Source organism: Saimiri boliviensis, chromosome 2 (assembly GCF_048565385.1).
Source record: "Saimiri boliviensis isolate mSaiBol1 chromosome 2, mSaiBol1.pri, whole genome shotgun sequence".
Classification (NCBI taxonomy): domain Eukaryota; kingdom Metazoa; phylum Chordata; class Mammalia; order Primates; family Cebidae; genus Saimiri; species Saimiri boliviensis.
Window position 1 is genome coordinate 98,614,836 of NC_133450.1, and position 18,708 is coordinate 98,633,543.

The 18,708-nt window shown below is 40.2% G+C and overlaps 1 protein-coding gene and 1 pseudogene across 3 annotated transcripts in view; both read right to left on the reverse strand.

Moving 5' to 3' along the window:
- ATL1 (atlastin GTPase 1) overlaps nucleotides 1-18,708 on the reverse strand; it is a 110,159-nt gene that overhangs the window by 74,372 nt on the left and 17,079 nt on the right. For all 3 annotated transcript variants that reach the window (XM_074393957.1, XM_010341093.3, XM_074393956.1), the window contains exon 2: nucleotides 6,711-6,883. In XM_074393957.1, the coding sequence (XP_074250058.1) occupies nucleotides 6,711-6,744 (34 nt within the window). In that variant the 5' untranslated portion in view covers nucleotides 6,745-6,883. The remainder of the gene's footprint in view (nucleotides 1-6,710; nucleotides 6,884-18,708) is intronic.
- On the reverse strand, nucleotides 9,412-18,277 carry LOC101046640 (eukaryotic translation initiation factor 3 subunit E-like; annotated as a pseudogene).

Sequence of the window (18,708 nt, forward strand, 5' to 3'; positions counted from 1 at the left end):
ATACAGATAGTAGTCAAAACCACAGTGAAAGAAAGTAGAATGGTGGCTGCTAGTAGCTGTGAGCAGGAGGGATGAGGAGTTACTGTTTAATGAGCACAGTTTCAGTTTTGCAAGATGAAGAGTTCTGGAGATAAATGGTGGTGATAGCTACACAACAGTATTTTTTTGTGTATGAGTATCATGGAATTGTATACTAAAAATGGTTATGATGGTAAAATTATGTTATGTGTATTTTACCACAAATTTTAAAAACTGGAAAAAAAAGGGTAGTAAGTGTATTTAAATCAGATAATATAGAAGACTGTTTTATAACTTTGAGGTAAGATTTTTTTTTAATTTAAAAAGTACAAACCATAAAGGAAAATATTGTTTAAATTGACTACATTTAAATACATAATGTCTATTTACTAAAATATACCATAGAGATCAAAGTCATGCACAAAGATGTAAAAGAGATCTGTAAGACAATCAGCAGAGGACTTAAGTGAAAAATATGTTAAAAAAAAAAAAAAAAAAAAAAAAAGCCTCTTACAAAGCAAGAAGAAGAAGGTAACCTAATTTTGAAATGGGCAAAGAACAAACAGGTACTGAGGAGGAAATATGAATGGACAATAAATATATGCTCACACCTTACTGGTAATCAGTAAAATGCAGATTGAAACCACAGTGAGATACCATTTCATATCTATCATAATACCAAGCACGGTTAAATTAAGGATGTGGAGTGAACAAAATATCTTGTGGAAAAATGCATACTATAGATTCCCTTTATATTAGGTTCTTTAATGTAAAACTAAGTAATATATATTTTTAGGGATATCTATTTATTTATAGCTAAACTGTAAAAATTATCAAGGGAATTAGAAATGTCAAATTAGTGAAAGTGTTTACCTTTGGAGAGGGATAAGAACGGGTTGTCCTGGCCAGGCACAGTGGCTCACGCCTGTAATCCCAGCACTTTTGGGGGGCTGAGGCGGGTGGATCACCTGAGGTCAGAAGTTTGAGATCAGCCTGACCACCTGGTGAAACCCTGTCTCTACTAAAAATACAACAGTTATCTGGGTGTGGTGGCAGGCACCTGTAATCCCAGCTGCTTGGGAGGCTGAGTCAGGAAAATCACTTGAACCTGGGAGGCGGAGGTTGCAGTGAACCAAGATCACATCACTGCACTCCAGCCTGGGCGACTGAGCAAGACTCTGTCTAAAAAACAAAAGCAAAGACAAAAACAAAAATGAAAAAACCAGGTCATTCTTAAGGAAAGGCACACAAGGAGTGACAAAATATTGATAATGTTCTATTTCTTCAGCTTGGGGGCATAGGTGCTTGTTATTCTTTTTTTTTTTAACTGAACATATGTGTTTTATATGTTCTTTTGTATACATATATGTTTCATAAGACATTTTTATGTAAAAGAGGAAGATCCTTCAAATCTAAAATATTTTTTTATGACTGGAAGTACCACACAATGGATCATTTCCCTGGTGATCATAGGTTCTGCTTATACTGTAACCACTGATTCTAAAGATAATAAAGACTCTAGAGTCTGAAATGGAGCAAAGGTGTAACCCATGAGTCATCAAGACAAGGCAAGCAGATGTTAAGTATAAAAAATACATATATCTAAGAAAAGTGTATTTGAAAAGATGCAAGGAAGGCAAATTAAGTTTAAAAAATGTAGGGAAGGAAAATCTACAGTACATGTCTTATATATAGTATCTATCCTACAGTACATGTATGACCAAGTAGAATTTTTTTTTTTTTTTTTTTTTTTTGAGATGAAATCTCATTCTGTCACCCAGGCTGGAGTAGAGCGGTGCGATCTTGGCTCACTGCAACCTCCCCTCTCAGGTTGAAGTGATTCTCTTGCCACAGCCTCCCTATTAGCTGCAATTACAGGCTTGCACCACCATGGCCAGCTAATTTTTTTTTTTTCTTTTTGTTTTAGAGATAGGGTTTCACCATGTTGGCCTGGCCAGGCTGGACTCAAACTCCTGACCTCAACAGTATTTATTATAGATATGAGCCACCATGTTCAGCCAAGACCCAGTAGAATTTTTTAGGAGACTTAGAAATTGAGGTAGGTAAAAAGGGATAAACAGTCTCATTTCAAGAAAAATAGAATATAGACAATTGGAAAAGAAAGAAGATCATAAGGTAACTATAGTACAGTCAAGATCGTTTTAAATCTTTCCTCAAAAACAGAAATGTAAAAATTAATTTTCTACAAATGCTTGTTTAAAAAATGGACAGTTACTACACTTACTGTGAAGCTAAGATAGTTCTTTTTAAAGGCAATCAAAGCTGATACTTTAGTGCAGATACTATTTTTCTAAAGCAATTTTCACTATCTGTTTCTGTTTCTACACTGTAGAAAACTGGTATCCCGCCGGGCACGGTGGCTCAAGCCTGTAATCCCAGCACTTTGGGAGGCTGAGGCGGGTGGATCACGAGGTCAAGAGATCGAGACCATCCTGGTCAACATGGTGAAACCCCGTCTCTACTAAAAATACAAAAAATTAGCTGGGCATGGTGGCACGTGCCTGTAATCCCAGCTACTCAGGAGGCTGAGGCAGGAGAATTGCCTGAACCCAAGAGGTGGAGATTGCGGTGAGCCGAGATCGTGCCATTGCACTCCAGCCTGGGTAACAAGAGCGAAACTCCGTCTCAAAAAAAAAAAAAAAAAAAGAAAAGAAAAGAAAACTGGTATCCCAAGTTTTTAAGCAACTTTGACAAAAACAAACAAACAAAGTATGCATTTCTGTTTTGTTTCTGGTAGTACTTAAGCTCTAGCCCAGCAGTGAAAGACTGCTTTCTGGGCTACTGTTTCTGATACTCATCTGTCCCATTTATTTTCCACATTAGCACATTCTTTGCCTACTTCTCTAGTTCAAGTGATCAAGTTTACAGAGCACTGATTTCTTATATCAGCTTAATCCTAGATAAGCCTGTCTTGGTACTTTTTGGCATACTATTCCCTGTCCTAATCACATGGACTGTGGAAGCAAACAACTCTGAATTTGAATACTAGATCTACAACCTAGAAACTATGGTACTTCTGGCAAATCGCTTATGCTCTCTGACTCTCAGATTCCTTATACATTCCAATGATTAATAATAATAATGCCTATTTGGGAAGAATTGATTATTGTTATTATTATTATTTTTTTTTTTGAGACAGAGTCTTGCTCTGTTGCCAGCCTGGAGTGCAGTGGCACAATCTCTGCTCACTGCAACCTCTACCTCCCAGGTTCAAAGGGTTCAAGCAATTCCCCTGGCCCAGCCTCCTGAGTAGCTGGGACTATAGGAGCATGCCACACCCAGCTAATTTTTTGTATTTTAGTGGAGACAGGGTTTCACCATGTTGGCCAGGATGGTCTCGATCTCCTAATCTCATCTGCCTGCCTCAGCCTCCCAAAGTGCTGGAATTACAGTTGTGAGCCACTGCACCCAGCCAAGAAATGACTTTTATATGCTTCAGTTTATTCACATGTCTTAAGGGTAGATTTAGGTACAGGTGGTAGGATGCTCAGTTTTACTCAGAGACTCACTTTCCAGTTGTTATCTCTGGGTATAGTCTTCAAACACCACCTTCAATTCTACTAGTCAGCAGAGATGCTTTTCTTCTTTCCAGCCTTCATGGCCCCTGTAAGACCTACAGGTCTCTAGCTACTAAGATAAAAACTACCTGTAATATGGTCCTTAGGGTCCTTATCTAAATTTTAACTCTCGAGCTGATTTTGCAAATATCTTTCTTGCTCTTTTCTTGGGAATCACTGTATGTTCCCACTCTGGATTGCTTACCTTGATGCCTTTTTCTTTCTAACTTGTCTGAAAAATACCTATTTAGCTAGATAAGGTCAGTTATCTGTCTTCTTCTTTAAGCTGTCATTTTTCTCATGAGAGACCTCTGATTACTATGAGGCTCTGTTTTCTCTATTATCCTCACATCCCACCCAATTCTCTCATAAAAACGTTCTACAATATCATGTTATAGAAAATAAATTAGGGAAAAAAAACCCAGGTTCTAATTTCAGTCCTTTTACTTACCAAATACATGACTTTCACCAAATCATTTAACTTACCTCTGAGTTACTTTTTCATCCGCAAAAAAGTGATAAAAGGTCCTAAGACACATAATTACTTAAAAGGTTGAAAGATTAAATGCAATAACGTAGATGAATATGCCTTGAAACTGTAGTTCTATAATATAATACAGAAGGTATTAACCATTCAACAAAGAGACAGGATAGTGGTGAAGATAAAGGAATCTGAACTCAAACTGACAGAACTGGAATCCTGGCTCAGTCATCTACTAGCTCTACATTTTAATATGTAAAATGAGGATTATAGCACCTATTTCATATGACATTATCTTAATGATGTTCGCTACCATTGCTGTCACTAACTGCCTACTAAGTGTTAGGCATTCTACTAGATACTGGTAATGAAACGGAATTAAGACTGACAGGGCTAACATCTTTGCCAAAACCTCTATCTCCTACTCCATATACTATGTTTTCTAAGTCATTTATGTCATATATACTTTAGAGCAAAGAAAAATCTGAGTAGTAAAGCATTTCAGAACATCAGGATAAGATTCCAGAATTCCACTATTTCTTTTCTATAACAATTTCCAGTGAATACTCTAGTGATTCTAGTATTTCTTTTCCTAATCCATCACTTGAGTTGACACTTTCCTGATGACTTCTTGGTAAACTATCTGAGATGTTTCTATCAAATGTAAGTAATCTAACATAGTATTTCTCAAAGTAACATCTAAAGACCATCTGCTTTCCAATCACCTAAAATGCTAATTAAAAGCAGATTCCTAGGTCCTGTTTCAGATCTATTGATTCCAAAGCTCTGGCTTGAATATGGGAGAGTCTGCATTTCTAATAAGTCCCTGTGTGATTTTTATGAAAACCCGATGTGAGAACCATGTACCCAAGAGGAAAATACTTCCACTACATAAGAAGTTTTTTCCAAGAACAAAAAAACTTCCACTTCATAACCAAAGGAAATTCTGAGCAATAATCCAAAGCCTCATGAAGGAGAAAAATTTTAATCCTCAGAATAAATTTTCACATGCCTCTGTTAACAGGGTGGATACAACAATTCATGGAGATTGAGACCAAAAGTGGCTTGAATATATGCATTTTAACTGTGTGTGTTCAATTAATTTATATTCTAGAGGCTAAGAGAATGGGTGGAAAGGGAACATACTGCAAATGCTTACTTAAATTTCAGAAGAAACAAATAAAACTGCATTGCAATAGTCACATCTGTTAAAACTGGGGTTTCATGATCTCAGAAAATGGAACCACTGTCTCTTAAACTCAGCCAAGTCATGACAGACCTCCCCGCTCCACCTCTCCATGCCTACCACAAACCTTGGATAATCTCTCAAATGTAAACCTTGCCTACCGGAGGTCAAGCTGATCCTGTGACCATTACAACAATCAGAGGCAAAGAGATACACGGTCTTTTGATTAAAGTAAACCGAAATAACCAATTAAAATTTACATTTGTGCCTCTTGGTCAAATAAACAGTTATAGAAGAGATCTCACTGAGACGTGTAAGAGAAACAAACAGCTCTGAACTTTTCAAATAACAACAATTATTTGAAATAACAATTTCTAAATAACAAGCTAATGAACAAAATATTTCTTTGCCTGCCAAGCCACAGTGTCCTGAGACACTCTCTGGTTCAGATAATAAAATAAATGCCTTAGAAAGCGTTTGTTCCTAAGATGCTGATGAGTTTAGCACTGTGACTGCAAGAAGTCGGGAATCCACAACAAAAAGACGCCCAGCCTACCCACACTAACGGTCCAGAACTAGGTCTGGAGCAGCAAGGCGGGCGGGTGGCGATTTCTCCCGCATCGCTGCGCCCGTTCTTCTCCGCCTGCGTGAGCACCGCCCACCCACTCCCGGTGTGAACATACTGGGTCTCGCCTCTCCTTTCCCCTCCCCTCGGCCTGGTGCTGAATCATGAGCCCAATGCCTCCAAAAGGTAAAAGAAAAGAACAAAGCCACCCTTGGGGCTGATCTGAATGGGGTACCAGGTCAGGGTGGGGCAGAAGGCTGGAAACCACAACTTTGCTCCCCTTCTTCCCCAGTTCCCCCACCCAACCCCCAAATTAAGGGGAATACTGCAGTGCTCAGGAATTCCCAAGAGGGTGGCCCTTCTCCCGGTTGCTCTGGTCCGCCTCATTGTTCCAGCGCGCCACCCGCCGCCAGGAGCCCGCGCCTTGCAGGGCCAGCGAGTTGGCGGCTCCCTGGGAGGGGGTTGGGGCTTGGCCTGCTCTAGATCCCCAACCCCTCACCCCTCTCGGCCTAGTAACTACAACCCCCTGCCCACCCCTATAGCCTTCCTCCCAACCGATCGCTAAGGCGGAGCCCACAAGTCCCCGGAGGCGCCTGGTGGGTGCTGTCCAAATGCTGGGAGGAGGCGGGAGGGGGGTGGGGAAGAAGGAGCTGGAGGCCCGGCCTGCGCCAAGCTGCAACCCTCGCCCGGTTAGCGCGATTCGGTGACGCGGGTACCGCTCGGCCCTGGTTCCTCCGGCCAAACCGGGAGCAGCTCGCCTACGGCCCGTCTCACAGCCGTGGACGCAGGCACCGAGCAGCCCTTGGCCCTCCTTGTCTCCAGAAACAGAAAGCGGAGGGCAGGAACCCATGCAGGCTGCAGAAGTTCTCATTTGCTACTCACCCCAACTGTTTCTGTCCCTGCGGTTCTTGGCCATGGTGGTCCAGGACCTGGTGGCGGTGAGACGCTGTCACTGCGCTCGCTGCCTTCTCCGGGGCCGCAGGTTGCTAGCAGTGGGAGGCTCCGTGCCCGCGCTGGGCGCAGTTCGCTCAGACTCTGAGGATGTTGCTGTGGCGCTGGTGGGAAGGAGTGGGGAGGAAAAGGGAGGAGAAAGCAGATGAACCAAGCTCAGCATCACAAGCCCGAGTTCACACAAATACCAGCGTCACACCCTCCCTACCTCAGCCCACCCCCAGAGCGTGAAGACAGTGATAGACCATGTACTGCAACATTTTCAACAGAAAACACACACAAATAAACAGAACCCCCGTCGCCCACACTCTCAAAGAATTTAACAGCTTTAGCCACAGAAATATAAAAGCAATATACTGCATGATTCTAGATGTTCAAATACCTGTTTCAAGCACAGTTATATATCAGTACAAATGAGCTGGCAACATTTATATAGCCAAAGTAGCTAAAATAATGTGCATTTATCTACCAGGCACGCATTTTTTTTTCCACTTTAAAAGCAAGGTCATGTTAGTAAAGAGGGTGTCATGCATGCATTTTTGAATATATATACTGAGTAGTCTGTCTTAAAATTAGAATAGCAAAATTTATATAAAGAAGATGAAGATAAATGAAAACTGTAGATTCATTATTATCTGTAACTCAACATCCACTGGGTAAAATTTCAAAGATAGGTTTTCAAAGATAAGGTCCAGCCTTACAGTCCAATAGCAATTATTTGAGCTAAAGTCATACTACATAGTCTGGGTGGGCCCTGGCAGCCATAAAGTTTGCACACAATTTTGAACTAAAAAGAAAAAAAATTCTCAAAATATTCTCAGTCTCTCCCTTTTCACTGCTTTCTTTCTCTCTACTATAGACTTAGTTGTTTTCAGTAACCTGGAAACACTGCCTTTTTATACTACCTGACCCTCAAGATACCCTGATCCCATTCCTTACAGTGTTCTCCTGGCATTTGGTTGTTACCCACACTCTACTGATCGGTTCTTAGGAGATCACTGCCAGCCTCTTAATTACTAGATCCATGATCTCTGCTAATTCTTCATCGTAAGCAACTCCTCACGCTACCTTCTCTCAATGTAATTTACTATGATGGCTTCAGACAGGACCTCCTCCATGCTGATGATTCTCAAATGTATACTTTAGTCTTCTACTCGTTATAATAGAGAACATTACAGCAGAGGTGTGTTTACAACTGCCTGAGGTTATCCTCACATTGTTTTCCCACTGACATTTCAACATCAACATATCTGAAAACAAACTCCCCAATCATTGCCAAATCTTATGCATTATATTTCAGTTACTGGTTCCAGTGACCACAGAGCTGTGAACACTGTAACCAAGTTTATAGTATGGTTTTAAAGAGGACTGTGTTCAACAGAGTTGAAACGACATTAGTGAAACAACATAGTAAGACAAACTTTATCTCAGCCCTATACCTATAAACCAAGTTCATAGAACAAAAAACAGTGTGGTCTGTTTTTCTCCTAATATTCCTTTACTATCATTCTCAGCTTACATTCTAGCCTAAAATCCCTTTCATGTGAATCCCATTTTTAAGAAAGTACAATATATTACACAAAAAAGGAAAAAGTTATATAATTCAATATCTATGCCTAATTGAAAAAGAAATTAATTTTTAAAAACCTGTTGTATTTATAATTGGTAAGTAATCTATGGGTTAATACTCTGAAACTATGTGAATCACACAAAAAATGCTTAAATAACTAGCCCTCTGTATATGACTTTTTGTACTGTTGGCCAATAACTTTTCATCCACTAATTTTAGCATCCATTGATCCTTGCCTGAATCAATTTCATAGTAGTGATTTTTAAATGGAGACTTTAAAATAATTATCTCTCCGCCCCCAAGACAGAGTCTCCCTGTGTCACCCAGGCTGGAGCGCAGTGGCATGATCTCAGCTCACTAAAACCTTAGCCTCTCAGGTTCAGGTGATTCTCATACCTCAGCCTCTCAAATAGCTGGTATTATAGATGCTCGCCAGCAGGCCTGGCTCTTTTTGTATTTTTAGTAGAGACAGAGTTTCTCCACTTTGCCCAGCCTGGTCTCAAACTCATGAGCTCAAGTGATCTGTCCACCTCAGCCTCTCAATGTCATGTCTTTTAAGTTAAGTAGCTGGCATTCCCTCTCCCACTTTTCTATGTTGAGGCCCACTATAAACTAATAGAGTCTTTTTTTAAAAAAAAATGTGTTATTCATTACCATTCTTTTTTAATGCCTAAATTGCCCTAAATTTGGCCAAGGGTCAGCTTGTGTGCCCTTTTAACATTGTCCCTATTTGTCTTTGAGCAGCTCCCTGTTTTCTGGTACAAAAAATGTTTCAGGTGTCCTTTGTGTTTTCCCTGTCTTGGAACTAGAATAGCCATTTCTCCAAGATGCTCTGGCTACATTTTATGCATAAAGGTGTTTAGAAACCAAGACGGGGGTACTAGTTGTGCTCATTGCTGACTGAAGTATCGCTGTTTCTAGACCCTTTCAGTGCACATTGCTACACACATTTTTTTAAATCATAAGTTTAATCTACTCTGAAGAAATACCTTCAATAGTATGAATATATAAGTATACATGGTTATTTACTACAGCACTTTTTGTTATTGTAAAATACTGGAAACAACCTAAATGCCTAGATGAGTGGTTGAATACATTATAATACACATATATAGTGAAATGCTATGTAGGTATGAAAAAGAATACACAAGATTTTTATAAGCTAATACAGAGTGATTTCCAGAATACAATGTTAAATGGGGAGGAAAAAGTGCAAACAGTGTACCACTCTATAAAAAGAAAAGGATATGAAAAAATTATCTGTTTATCTGTGAAACATAAATACAGCAAGAATAAACCAGAAACCAATGAGATTTGTTTCTTACGGGAGATGGGTGGGAATAGAGTAGAAATAATGGAAGAATGAGAACAGGGTAGTAGGGAATAGGGGGACTGATACTTTTCTAAGTGTAATGCTTTTACGTAAGTCTGAGTCTTAGAACAGTAATGTTTCACATTCTGTGGAATAAGTTTAAAAATACTTACTATGGTGACTATAATAAAAAAAGATAATAACAAGTATTGGTGAGGATGTGGAGAAATTGGCACCCTCATACACTGCTGATGGAAATAGAAAATTGTGTAGATACTTTGGGAAAAAGTCTGGCAGTTCCTCAAAAAGTTAAACATAGAATTACCATATACCTTAGTACTCCTAGATATATATCCTAAAGAAATTACAATATATGTGCATACAAAAACTTGTACAGGAATATTTATAACAGCATTATTCATAATAGCCAAAAGGTAGAAACAATCCCAGTGCCACATAAGTAGTGAATGGATAAACAAAATGTAGTATATCCATATAACAGAATATTATTTGGTCATAAAAAGGAATTGAGTACTGATACATGCTACAACATAGATGGACCTTGAAAACATTATAGTAAATGAAAGATTACAGCCACAAAGACCACATATTATATGATTCCATTTATATGAAATTTCCAGAATAGGCAATCTAAAGGCAGAAAGTAGATTAATTATTGCTTAGGGATGGAGGAAAGGAGTGGAAGGTTGGGGAGAAATTGGAGAGTGACTGCTAATGAGTATGAGGTTTCTTTTTGGGGCAATGACAATGTTTCAGAATTCATTATGAAATCAACTTTACACAACTCTTTGGGTATACTAAAAGCCACTGGATTAGGCTGGGTGCAATGGCTCATGCCTGTAATCCCAGCACTTCGGGAAGCTGAGGTGGGAGGATCACTTGAGGCCAGCAGCTCGAGACCAGCCTGTGCAACATAGCAAGACCCCATCTCTACAAAAAATACAAAAATTAGCCAGGTACAGTGATGACCAGAGGCTGAAGTGGGAGGAACCCTGGAGCCCAGGAGTTCAAGGATTCAGGCCACTGCACTCCAGCCTGGATGACAGAGCAAGAGCCTGTCTAAAAAATTAAACAAAACAAAAAACTCCACTGAATTGTACAATCTAAGTTGGTGAATTGTATGGTATGTGAATTATGTCTCAATAAAAATGTTTTAAAAAGACAAATGTCAAGTTCATTTTAAATCAGAATAAAAGAAGAAAAGGAATTACTCCATTTGAACTTTAGTACTTTAGATCCTCTCTCTTCCTGACTTTTCTGGGATGTTACTCCACAAACTATTCTCTTCCCACTGTATCTTCAACTACTTTTTCTTCCATTGGTTCTTTCACCATGCTCATTTTTCTACATCATAAGTAAAGGGCTCCCTCAATCAGAAGTTTCTCAATAGTTGATGCTTCAATTTGCTCCTTTCCTCTATAAATAGCAATCTTAGTTAAGTATTTATGTCCATCAGAATGCTTTTGGCTGTAACTCAAAATGTCTTAACCAAAAAAATGACATTTACTTTCACACAACAATTTGTTTAAAAATAGATTGCTTCTATGGTGGTCAATTCATCAGCTCAGTGGTATCATGAAGTATATTCATTAGGATATAGCTTCAGCTGCTATAAAAATTACAATGGCTGAAATAAGACAAATACTTATTTCTGTCTTATGAAATAATCTGAGCATAAGCCATCCAGGGCTGATATTGTAGTTTCAACATATGAAGGAACTAAAGTTCCTCATGCCTTTTTCCATCGTTCACCTGGGAGTTCCATCGTATGATCATGATGGCTGCTCTAGTGTGGACACACACATTTTCATTTTAGCTATACAGAAAGTTAAAAGGGAAGAAAGGAATATATCCATTCTCTCTAAGGGTACAACCCAGAAGGTGCACATATCATCTCCACTCAAATACCACTGACCTACCATGTCCCACCTCATTAATAAATATACCATGTATGCAACAAAAATTTTGGGGTCTAATACTAAACAAAGAAGAGACAGATGTTGGAAATAACCAGAAGATCTTGCTAAAAAGACTAAGGTTGCACTCAATCATCTTCAGTGTGCTGGTGTTATGATAAAAAAAATCCAGGATTGCATAGAAAAAATGTTCCCCCAAGCTGGGAGGGAACCAAGAGACCAAAGAATGACTCAGACAAGTCCAGCCCAGTGAGTGGATGAATTTGTGAGGACTTATACAGGGCACTTCTGGGCAGCAGCAGGACAGCTCTAGAGATCCATGTCACCTCTCATCTCTAAACTGCTTTTAAATAGTTTTCCTGGAACTTCTTTGCCTACTGCGTTTGAGTCTGAGATGTTTGGGTTCTCAGGGACACTTGCTTCTCCAGTGGGCACCATGGTCTTGGCTCACTGCCCAGCCTCCCAGGTTCAAGCAGTGGACGTATACCCTAAGTAACCTAGTGGGGACACATCACTCTACAATCCACCCACTTTCCAGCTCTTACATTCTTCCCACCAATCTTGCATGAGAGTCCTTGAGTGGGTTATGAGAAGAACTATAGAGACCTATACTGTGCCTACAAGCCATGTCTACAATATATAAAACAGTTCAGGAAGGCATTACCAGCTGCCATGGATAGCAAAAACAAGGCAAACACAGGTGTTCAGTAGAGACCCTCAAGGTGTATCCACTCCTTGCAACATTACTACTGCTGTATTTTCTCCCATTGGCTCTATTAAGGAAGCTGCCAAAGGCTTCAGTTCTGGCTCACAGTACCACACATGGCTTCCCTCCCTAGGAGTGGGCATAGTAGCCAACTGGTAAGCTTCCAGCCTTGCCTATGCTATCTGCACTATGACCATTCCAGCAGGTATCAGTGCTGCTGCATGTTGATATCATAAGCCTCTGGGATCAGCTGGGATCACCTATCCTCTGGCAGTCTTCATTCTCCCTCTAGCAACATAAAACCAGTCCAGTATAGGGGCACTTCTCCAGCTCAACTTCAGTTCCACATAGCCATCATCACTTGGCAGATCTGCTGGTGTTCTTAGGAGAACAGTATGGCTTCTGCTTCAGAAGCAAGGCTCAGTGTCTCAGAGGTAAGCCTGAGTTTGCAGGGCCTATTTCACAGGCCTAGCCAACCATTCATAGGAAGTGATGCCATATGTATTAGTGGGTAACTCATTTAAAATTTGTTTGGCTTCAGGGAGATTCTTAGTCCAGGAACTTAGCCATTCTGGGACAGTACGTGTAATTGGTGTTTTACAGGCCATTCTTGTTTTTCTAGGAGTCCTTCCCCTGTTGGGTTACATGGTAGCGGAACCTTCAGTCTGATGTTCACAGTCAGAACAAAAACCTTCAGGTGTTTTGTTCTGATGCCCAGTGTTGGGTATTGTAGCCCATGAATGGGAGTCCTGATCATTATATATTCTTCTTAGCATGCCATATATAACACTAAGAGCAGTGAGATACTTGATGGTCTCCAGCTGGGTGGCATGTTTTATTGGGAAGGCCTGTAATAGCCCCATTGTTGTGTCTACACAGGTTAAGGTATAACTTTCCCTACCATTCCAGGACAGAGGACCAATACAATTGACTTGCCAGTCCTGTAGAGGTTGTGACTTGGTACAGAGAAAATCTTTCTAGGTCTCAGCTGTGAGTAGGTCTCACAGTTATTAACAGCTGCTAGAATAACTGCACAGAGGATGCAAATACCTGCTGCCTTTGCTGTGGCCCATGCTATGGCTACTCTTATGATGTACCTATATGGTGATATGATGTCAGTATCCATCTGTACCATGAACACTGACCATTGGTATTGGGAGCCTTTGCTAGACCCATCAATGTACCAGGCCCTCGTGGGTATTGGCGGGGTCCCCTTATATATGATGGTTGGCCTGGTAGGTAGTTCCATTGCCATCTTGGCTCCCTCCACTTGTTCAAAGTGAACGGGTCCAAGCGCGTAGCTGACTTTAAGTACTAGTAGACAGTACACCCCTTTGTTGTAGACAGCATGCCATTTCTGCAGGGTGTGTAATTGTGCCACCCTAGGGGTGGGCTTGGTTAGAAAGCCTTCCATCCACCTTTCATGGGGTACACCGTTTTTATTGTGTGGTCTGCTTTCTGGTGGTGATGGCCTCTGCTTGTTGCAATGCCCTATACACAGCTAATAGCTATTGCTCTAGGACTATATAGTGGGATTCTGCCCCCTTTCATAATTGAGATCAAAACCCTACAGTTACCATTCCCATTGGCTGCCTTTGCCACAAACCCCAAGTCATCCCTGTGGCATCTCTACTGACTTCTAATGCAAAAGGGTACTGTGGCAGTGGGACCCCTAGTGCTTGGGCTTGTTTCACCAATGTTTGTGCTTTGTCAAAAACCTCTTGCTCTATGTGTGTCCAATCCCATTTTTTATTCTTCTTTATTGGGATATACAATGGGCTGAGGGTTTGTACCAAATGAGGAATGAATATCCTCCAGTAGCCCAGTTAACCTAGGAAAAACTACAGTAACTTTACCATCTGGGGAACAAACTTCTGTACTACCTTATCAATGACAGCTCCCGGTATGTTTCATGTCTTAGTTGACCAGGTAACTCCTAGGAATTTGATGGCTATCCTGGGCCACTGTATCTTTTTGGGGTTGACTTCCCATCCCCTGTCCTTTAGGCCATCCAAGGTGGTTTGTAGGGTAGTCTCTGATCTGCAAGAGACTCTGAGGTTAGCATGATATCATTAATATAGTGAAACATGGAGACTGAGGAAGGCAAAGAGAGTCTAGATAGGTACTGTGCAACAATACTATGACAGATGGTGCAGTTGTGCAGATATCCTTTTGGTAGTACCTGGAAAGTGACTGGCCCTCCCAAGTGAAGGCAAAGTGGTCTTGTAAATCTTCTGTTAAAGGAATACTGGAAAAGGTCAATCATAGCATGGACACTTCCCAGCTTAAGGACTACTTGCTCTAGCAGTTGAGCAATATTGGGTACAGCAGCAGAAATGAGTGACACCATCTTGTTTAGCTCATGGTAGTCTACCATCATTCTCCAGGTGCCATTTGGGTTTTTTGCAGGCCATACATGGCTGTTAGAGGGGTTCTGGCCTATTTGTACCTTATGTAACTTCTGGATTGTTTGGGTGATCTCAGAATACCACCCTGATACGCAATATTATTTCTTGTTCATTGCCTGCCTGGACTAGGGCAAGTGTACAGGCACCTATGTGGCCCATCCCCTTATTGTTCCTTGATTTATTTTCAGACTCAGTCTTTGCTTTTATTCAGCTCGTAGAGGGCTACCAACGCTACCCCAATGTAATAGATTTTATTTCCCATTAATGGGCACCAAAGTGCAACCAGGCCAGGTGCAGTGGCTCATGCCTATAATCCCAGCACTTTGGGAGGCCAAGGCAGGTGGATCAGAAGGTCAGAAGATTGAGACCAGCCTGGACAACATGGTGAAACCCCAGCCCTATTAAAATACAAAAAACTAGCCAGGCATTGTGGCATATGCCTGTAGTCCCAGCTACTCGGGAGGCTGAGGCAGGAAAATCACTTGAACCCAGGAAGCAGAGGGTGCAGTGAACCAAGATTGTGCCACTGCACTCCAGCCTGGCAACAGAGTAAGACTCTGTCTCAAAAAAAAAAAAAAGGTGGGGGGGGCAACCAATGCCCTATATTATAACTGGAAGTCACTCAGACATTCACTGAAATAATAATTTTAAGATGTAAAATTACACAAGAGTTCACCTATAAGCATTTAACTCATTCACATTTATCTAATTCATTCATTTTTAGCAGTTTGTCTAGATTACTCGTGAGAACTGAGATATTAGACAAAGCTAATCACTATTTTAACTTATGTTCCTGATAACCATTTTTTTTTTTTTTTTTTGAAGTGGAATCTCACTCTGTCGCCCAGGCTGGAGCGCAATGGTGCGACCTCAGCTCACTGCAACCTCTGCCTCCCAGGTTCTAGCAGTTCTCCTGCCTCCACCTCCAGAGTAGCTGGGATTTCAGGTACCTGCTATCAGGTCCAGCTAATCTTTTTTACGTATTTTTGTAGAGACAGGGTTTCACCCTATTGGCCAGGCTGGTCTCGAACACCTGACCTCAGGTGATCCGCCTGCCTTGGCTTCCCAAAGTGCTGGGATTACAGGCTTCAGCCACCACACCTGGCCCAGGTTAACCATTTTTATAGCCTGTAAACATAAGATGTTCACATAAATAAAAACCTTAAAGTTAAACACATGGGCATTTTGCTGATAATTCAGTTGTTACTTTCATTGAACCAATAATATTAAATTAGTCTTATTTGTCAAAAAAAATCCACACAAACAAAGATCATTCCGGTTTTGGCTGGGTTTACAGTCTTATAACTTTCATGTCAAACTCTGACATCTTAAAGTATGTAGCAGAGTCAAATATAAAACTCACCCAATCAGTAAACCCAGACAAAAATGTATGCTGATAATTCTGAAGACATTTCTATTTTACTTTACCATAATTTTAAAACCAGCTTATTTATTAAAAATTACTAAATTTATATTAACTTAAAAAGTATTTGACCTTAATTGATGTATGAGTACTCATTTACTTATAAGCCAAGTTGGTAGCATGTAAGACATAACATATAGTACATATAAACATATTTAAACATGTATACTCTCTCACTCACACACACATGCACGCACACCCCCAATACCTTTTACTTCAGAACTCTAGACATGAGACAGTATCATAAACTCATCAGTCTATAAAAGATAACCGAATCCAAATTATGACCAAATCCAAATTATGATAACCGAATCAAAATTGTGGCCCCTTCACATGGCTAAACTTTATTTGCCCTAATAGGTAATCCAATGAAGGCTGTGAACCAAAATTTTAGATAAAGCAGTTTTCATAGCAGTTTCATTTTTTTAAAATCATAGTCAGTTTTATTCTAGTTCTTCAAAATTCATAGTCAATATGTTGTTTCCAAAATGTAAGTCACCCTTTATGTAATAGTTTTATTATTTCATCTTTCTTTTACAGTTTTTTTCATCTTTTCCTTATGGTTCTTCAGTAGAATCCAGAATCTTGAGTTGCCCAGTTAGGAGCCTCGGACCTATTATTCTGATTAAGTTTCTTCTCAATATTCATGGCCAGCATCTAGCTTCTAAGAGAAAAGCTTTTGGTCTTTTCAATCACTTGCTAATAAGGTGAGACTACACTGATACCCACAACCGCATGACCTAATTTAGAATCAATCTTGGCATCCAGTCTTGCATTTCTAATCAAATTTACAATCCACCTTTCAGCTTCTTTTGGAGTCATGTTCCATTTATCTGCCAACATGTTAATGCTGATACAGTGGTGGATATGACAGAAAGTTTCAAATATGAAGATGGGCATTTTTTTTTTTTTTTTTTTTTTTTTTTTTTTTTTTTTTTTTTTTTTTTGAGACAGAGTTAGTTTCGCTCTTGTTACCCAGGCTGGAGTGCAATGGCGCGATCTTGGCTCACCGCAACCTCCGCCTCCTGGGTTCAGGCAATTCTCCTGCCTCAGCCTCCTGAGTAGCTGGGATTATAGGCACGTGCCACCATGCCCAGCTAATTTTTTGTATTTTTAGTAGAGATGGGGTTTCACTATGTTGACCGGGATGGTCTCGATCACTTGACCTCGTGATCCACCCACCTCGGCCTCCCAAAGTGCTGGGATTACAGGCTTGAGCCAACGCGCCCGGCCGAAGATGGGCATTTTCAATGAAATCCTCAAGACAAGCCACCAAGAAGAAGTCATTCACAAGCACTGGCTCAAAGTCCCTCAGCTTTTTCTGAGCCCCATCAAAGTCAAAGTTAACATATAAGCATTCAACACATTCTGTAATTGGGTCTTTAAATGTGTAAGACACCTGTTGAATAACTTTAACTAGATCTTTTAGAACCTGCCGACGTTTTCAAACATTCTTGTTTGTTATGACCACTGTAGTCAAATAGCGAAGAACATGTGGACACATTGTCCGAACTGTATTAAGATAATGTGGCTAGTAAAGGAAGAGATCAATAATATTATCACGACCTTTGGGGTGATTGAAGAAAACAAACAGAGACGAGTGAATGAGCCACGTTCTCTGCTGAAGAGACTGGAGTGGAGAACTCATAGAATTATTATCTATGGTCTCTTTTCAAATATGATGTCTTCCATGGCTGCATCCCAATTCTACATTAAGATTTCAGAGGCCAGCTTTCCCCAGAGTGAACTTAAAGCATTCCTATCTGTTGCTAAAACCAACACTCTAAGAAAATTAACATATTCTGCTACTTCTGAGTAATTTCTACCCTCATACTGGAATTTTGCATATCTGTAGAGCGTATCTAAATATTCCTGCCTAAAACCATGCTTGTCCACCAGGTAGTCAAAGAGCATCCTACTATCCCTGGTTGACTGCATTTGCCTTGTAGTTTACGGATCTTTAAACATTTTCACAATTGGTTCTGTTTCTGCCTGAAGTTGTTTCAGTTGCGCAACAACTATGGTTCTTTTCTCTCTCAAAGCCTGAGAAATATGAGCAGAATGAAGCTTTTTGTATATATCCATAGCAAAGTCTACCATGTTGGTATCACTAAGAAGGTCCAATTACTTTATAATAATTCCTTTTCATTATATATCTCCTTTACAGAGAGACTAGATGCCAGAAAGGAGCAGAAAAACTAGATGCCAATCCAAAAAGTGAGTGATGCGAGTAGTCAAGTTGCACCCCGCCACCTTGCCAAAGAAAAGCAGCAGTTTGATTTTTTTTAAATCTCGCTTATCCCCTTTTTTCTTCAGTTTCGAATGAGTTTCTAACATGGACAATTTAGCTAGAATTGTCTGAACTGTGTAAGAAAAACAAAATCCCCATGATTTGAATGGGGATTGAATTAGCAGTACCATACTAAGTGAGTTTTATTTCAACACCAATAGTTTCATACCAGTAGATTCAAAGCAGGCAGAAAAGAAAAGAGAGAAAAAGAGAGCTTCAGAAGATGTGCTTAACTCTAATTGAAGGTGAAGCATTTCAGCTCTGAATATTTCTTGCTGTAATT